General features: G+C 33.6%; 1 protein-coding gene across 3 annotated transcripts; it reads right to left on the bottom strand.

Annotated features, from left to right (window-relative positions):
• Positions 1–1,840: 1,840 nt before the first annotated feature.
• Positions 1,841–3,518, bottom strand: LOC111905734 (uncharacterized). 3 transcript variants are annotated; one of them, XM_042899563.2, is made up of 3 exons: positions 3,412–3,518; positions 3,215–3,264; positions 1,841–2,726 (listed from the first exon to the last, which is right to left on the bottom strand). In XM_042899563.2, the coding sequence occupies exon 3, from the start codon at positions 2,715–2,717 to the stop codon at positions 2,031–2,033; it is 687 nt and encodes a 228-aa protein (XP_042755497.1). In that variant the 5' UTR covers positions 2,718–2,726; positions 3,215–3,264; positions 3,412–3,518; the 3' UTR covers positions 1,841–2,030. The 3 variants fall into 3 exon arrangements, with proteins under 3 accessions (XP_042755497.1, XP_052624124.1, XP_042755498.1); XM_052768164.1 differs by having other exon boundaries at positions 3,215–3,497; XM_042899564.2 differs by lacking the exon at positions 3,215–3,264 and having other exon boundaries at positions 3,412–3,477.
• Positions 3,519–6,127: the final 2,609 nt, after the last annotated feature.

Below are 6,127 nucleotides of genomic sequence, written 5' to 3'. Positions count from 1 at the left end.
CGACCATAAGCTAGAACCTATTTCGTCTTTTGATCCTGAATGCATAAATGCGGATGAGAAAATAAGATATCCATGACATTATCATATGTCAATTTACTAACAGATAAAAGGTTTTTGGTAAGGTTCGGAACAACTAAGACATCCCGTAAATTAATATCCCCATGTAAAGAGGTGTGCCTAATATGAGTAATAGAAAGGGTTGTACCATTGCTAAAGAAAACTTTGTTAGAGCCTGGGAAAGGAGTCGGATTTGTGACAGAGTCAGTGGAGGAGGACATATGATCAGTCACTCCTGAGTCAACATACCAGTCAGGACTTGACATGGTCACATGACATTGGGGATGAAAGGCACGCGCAAGATCAACATCTGAACCAGGAGCAGGGGAGTCGGGACTAGGTGAAGCATATTGGGTAAGTTGAGGGTAGGCATTTGCATAATGGTCATTCGTGCGACAAAGTTGGCAGTGTGGGGGACGACGACCACGACCCCTACCACCACGAAAATTGTGACCATCACGACCCTAACTGGATGAAGAATCGACAGTTTGGACAGAAAACGCCACAGGTGGTGTTACGGATCCATGAATGGATTTTAGAAATAGTTCATGCCCTTCCGCTTGGGCAAGAAGATCACGAAATGGCAGAGGAGTGCACGAGGCCCTGATGGCAGTGGAGAACTTCTCAAAAGGGGCACCGAGACCACACAAGAACCAATGTATTTTATCAGAATCGGTGACAAGATGGCCAATGGTTGATAATTGATCATAGAGAGAGCGGAATTTCCTCCCAAATTCAGAGACAGAGGAGGAGCCTTTTGATACCTGTCGGAGTTGATCATGAAGATTTTGGATTCGTTCAACCGAGGAGTTGCTGTAGGCGGCTTCTAGGGCAACCCAAATTTCCCAAGCGATAGAGAGACCAACGATTTCAGAGAAGGCTTCTTCAGATAGAGAGGCGTGAAGAAGTATAACAACCCTTTGATCAGCGGATTGCCAAGTCGCAAACTCCGGGTTTGGAGCAGAATTCCCATCCATGATTATTGCATACGGCAGAGCCGTGGAGGAGCTATCAACGAGAGGCAAAAGATATTGATAAGAGAGAAGGGGGAGAAGTTGATTCTTCCGCAACAAATAATTGGAGGAAGTGAGACGATTGGAGATAAGATGAAGAACAATGTTCATGGTGAGGAAGGAGTCGGATGAAGATGATCCGGCCATTGGAGAGAAGAGAGAAGACAAAGAGGGTAGGAGAAAATAGGAGAAAGGATTGGTCACGCGTATGATACCATGATAGGAATGACTCTATGATACCCACAAGAGGTAGAGAGATATACAATAAATAGAATAGGAAGTTACACATAGAACCCTATAGAAAAAAAATATTACAAAAAACACACTAACTACTTGTGTTATGTCTAAAACATTTGCTCTTGACAAACAGTTTTTAGTCAAATCTGAAGTGGTTTTTTTTTTGCTTTTTAAAAACATTAATTATTATGTTCTTTTTACAACATGTGCACAAAATAGTAGAACTTGTAGTTGTTAACCATAGGGCTATGGTTTGAAAGCATTGTACGTGGTAGATTGGGTTTTATAACCATTTGTCTTAGCTAGGCAAGCTTAAGTTTGTATGTCATAGTTTGTGTAAAGCCATATGTGTCAATTGATCTCTCACTCGAAGGCATACAAAATTAAGTGATACGTTTAAGCATAAGTCACATCACATACTACTTGCATATCTCTTACAATAGAATTGTTTGTATGTACGTATTACAATACTTTATAACTCTCTTTTACCATGTAAACCTTTGAGAACAAGGTAATGTTTGAACAAAAACAAATATAAAATGTATCTATTGAAAGGAAAAAGTATCAAACAACCATTAATAGCTGAAACTAAACAACCCACTCATTACAAGTATAAGATCAAAAATTTATAATAAGAATTGAAATACATGGAATATAACAAAAGAAAATTAAATGGATCTAATACAAGACAACAAAATATGAAACATAGACAAACATACTAGCTCAAAGAATGGTGCAACAGCCATGTGGATCATCATACCTTGAACTTCTTGGGACACCATATAACTCAGCAGGATGCCCATAAACATAATTTTCAGTTGTAGGAATGAGTGGGGCTGATGGCTTAGTAGTATTTGGCGGAGGTGGTGGCAATGGAGGACCATATTCAAAACCATCATATTTAACATGAACACCATCATGATCATCACGAACATTGTGAATTAAAGATGATCTAGAGGTAGATGGTTGATCATTATCACGATTAGTGAAGTTCATCTTAATAGTATTTGATTGAGTGAATTCCATAGCTTTTAATCCTTTGGCATGTGACATTGTCACAAATGCTTTAGCTATATCATGAACATCAGCAGTACCTAGAGGAGTTGCAAAAGAAACAGGAGTTTGACGACTAATATTCATCAAGTTATCTGGGTTGTTAAAACCAGGCAATTGATTTGGATGTTCTAGTGACAAAATGATATTTTTCTTTCGAAAGGTTTGAGTAAAAGCAAATTTGATTACTTCAGGGTGTTTAGCAGTTAAGATGGTGAATTTCCCCATTTCAGGGTTCATTGCTAACAATTTGACACCTCCAATATCACGGAGTGTCTTCTTCACCTGATGTATGTGTCCTTCACAGTTACAGAACGGATCGATTTGAAGAACAATTGTCATTGGAGTGGTCGTCATTGATGCTTGCTGTAAATATAATAAATTGCATTCGAATCATACGAGGAGTTTCATATCAGAAAATTAAATAACAATCCTCAAACATATAATTAATTAGTCTCCGATCAGAACAATATGATCTGAAGTTTGACTTCCTAAACACACCTCGCCCACAAACAAATAAATACAAGTTATAATGAATGATTAAATATATCAACATCGATAAACGAGACGATTAAACAGTGTTTTCCTATAAATTAAACACCAATTGACACCAAAACCATTAAACGTTAGATAAACAAATTATAAGTGATTGATTAAGAAAGGCATAGATGAAGATAATTAGCTGTTAATCAGTTGACAACAAATTATATTGAGATAATGCCACAGATCATAGAATAAATAAAAAAGTCTATTATAACTTGGAGTACCATAATAACTATATATAAAATGAATGGATAAATAAATAAAAGAAATATTGAAGTGAAAAAGATTAAAAGAGGAGTTCTTGATCAAACCGGAAAACTAAGTACTCAATGCTAATCGACGAAGGATGAAGATGAAATTTCTGCACGATTTGGAAATGTTATATTAATAGGAATATTAATTTAAAAACAATAATTAAATGTAAATATGTGTATGAAAAATCAAGAAAAAGATAAAAATGTAATGAAATAAAGTGATAAAATGATCTAAAAGTATTAAGAATACTTACAAATATCTATGCAGCCAGCAACGGAGAGAGGTTTTCGACGAAGAAAGAAGATCTATTTTGGTGTGAGGGAAAAAGATAAGAAATGATCCAAGAAATGTGCAGTTTATATAGGGAAGAAGTGAATAGATTGGTCCTTACGTGTTAGCTATGGTCAACATTTTTAATTATTTTATAACTTGGTATCATCATAAGAGATGTTGATTCTTTTTATAAGTTAACGGTTAACCTAGTTCTAGAGGGTCTTGATGTATTTATCAATAACGCCAAGGATTCAAAAGGAAAATTATCTAAAAAGAAAATTAGTTCACATTAAAATCCAATATGTTGAAGAAAGTGGACAAGAAAAATAAAGAGGCTTCAAAGGAAAAATGCTTTGTGGAGGTAACCCCGTAGGAGAAAATATTGATAATTAAACTAGTTTAAATTGTTTAATGAAATGGCATTATAGTAATTAGTGTTTTAAGTAAGGCAATTGTTTCCAAAACCAATATATATATATATATATATATATATATATATATATATATATATATATATATATATATATATATATATATATATATATATATATGAAGATCGTACACTACTTGCAAACATGTATCTAGGGTTTGATTGATTGATTTTTGATTGTGTGTCCCATGACTATAAGTATTACTTATCGTAACTAGGTTGATCCGTAGTTTTTTTAAGGCCTTTACGCACAATAAAAATGTATACCTAAAGTTTTGTATTAAAAAAGAATGGCAAACAATGTCATTTATGCAGCCTGCGTCAACTCACCTTAAGGCCTACATGGAAGGTCAATCGTAAAACACTAACTACTTTTTAGGTATGCCAAAGTTTGAATCTTAAACTTCCTGTGTTGAATCCACTCTTCAATGGCCATGCTTCCATTGTGGGGATAGCAATGGATTAGCAAAACAGATAGCAAATGATTAATGACGGATTAATATTTGTGGGCCCTTTCACATCACAGACTTTGTGCGGTTGTACCCTGCTTCAGGTTCAACCCTGACTCTTATCGGCATGATAGAAGTGTTTAACATCCTATATGATAAGCATTTGTGATTATTGTCATTTGAATGTCAAACTTGCATGGTGGACTACTATGTTCCACACATAGACATATACAACGGGAATATATCTATTTGTTTTTTTTATAACCTTTTTCATGTGATATACTAGCAAGATGATGGACAATTATATTTTATTTGAGATACAAAATTATTTGCAATTATATAAATTTATTTAAATGTCTAGTACTCTAGTACAAACGAAGTGTTGCTCGTCGTTATGTGGTCTTCAGAAATGCATATGAGTGTGAAATCACATATATAGGACCTTAAGAAGTTCTTTCAACAAACACCGAACATGATGAAATTAAATTTTATTGTTGATATATTCTATGTAGGTTTAAGCTAATTTAATTATTTTATGGGGGTGCATTTAGTTGCAACAATTAGTTCTAATTTAGATAATACGAGTTTGCTTACATTACTTAATTTTATTATACACTTACTACACTTTCTAAAACAATTAGAATATACTAAAACATAATTAAAAACGATTATTAAATAGCAACATTATCTCTTAAACAGTGTTGTAGTTTATTCAACTATTTTAGTTTGAGTGTAAATTATAAATATTACATAATCTCCGTAATTATAACGCACATATTTCGATGTTTTTTTTTTCATAGAGGTGGCATTCTATTTGCAAATGTAAAATAAGATTCAATTACTTTGACTTAAGAAAATGAACATTAATGTGGTTTTCTTTAAAATTAGTAAAAACTCTTCAGCCATTTGTGCAAATACCTCAAAGTTTAAGGGGCGCAAGCAATATAGATGAAGTAGCCAAGAACGTTCCAGAACCAGAAGTATAATCCCAGAAATAGCTAAACGCGGTATGTTCGTGAGTATTCCAGACGACGCGTATTCTGCTTCTGCTGCGCGTGAGCGCGTGCTATTTACCAAAATTCAACGGTTAGCGAGATTCGCGGTCAAGACAATGAGTTTTTAACCACTCTCATTTTGCGCTTGACTGCTTTTAAAATTCATAGCTGGTTTATCTTTGCGCACCTTTTTCAATTGCAATCCAAACTCCAAACTATTCTACTTCTACAGCACAGGCGCACAAAACAATTTTTTCGTCCAGATCAGTTTTAAAACCGCTTCGAATTAGATAAAGAAAAGTCAATATTTGACTAGCCCAACCATTTTTTATTCCCTCTTAAGTGAATGTTTTGCGGATAAACTAAAAGCATACATTATATTTATTTTAGTTTTATACATAAAAGCTATTAAATATCATTTTTAATGTTCGATTTCAATTTCTTTGAAGTAATACATCTTAGTTATCATCATACAACGAATAAGAAGACAAACGAGCAACAAGTTGCGTTGCTAAGCCTTTTTGTATGGTAAAACCGATTTTTTTGAAGATTACATCCATAGATCTAGAGGATATACCAAATCAAAGTATATGACTATTTTATCTTATGATTTAAATTATTTTTCATAATATTTATCAATATTAATAACATCCATCAATTTTAACATGAGAGGAGTTGTAAGAAAAAAATGACAAATAGATAGATGGTTGGTGTTTTAATGCATCAAAACATGATGTTTAAACTTAATTTGTTAAGATATAATGTAAAAAGAAAGCAATTATATACAATTTAAAAAAAAGCAATACTTATCATTTAGTAATA

This window comes from Lactuca sativa, chromosome 2, assembly GCF_002870075.4.
Source record: "Lactuca sativa cultivar Salinas chromosome 2, Lsat_Salinas_v11, whole genome shotgun sequence".
In the NCBI taxonomy this organism is placed as follows: Eukaryota; Viridiplantae; Streptophyta; class Magnoliopsida; order Asterales; family Asteraceae; genus Lactuca; species Lactuca sativa.
The sequence above is the reverse complement of the archived record's forward strand: the minus strand, read 5'-3'. Positions and strand labels throughout refer to the sequence as shown.

Excerpts from the sequence above, each read along its gene's own strand:
- LOC111905734 (XM_042899563.2), bottom strand. The coding sequence starts at position 2,717 with ATGACGACCACTCCAATGACAATTGTTCTTCAAATCGATCCGTTCTGT.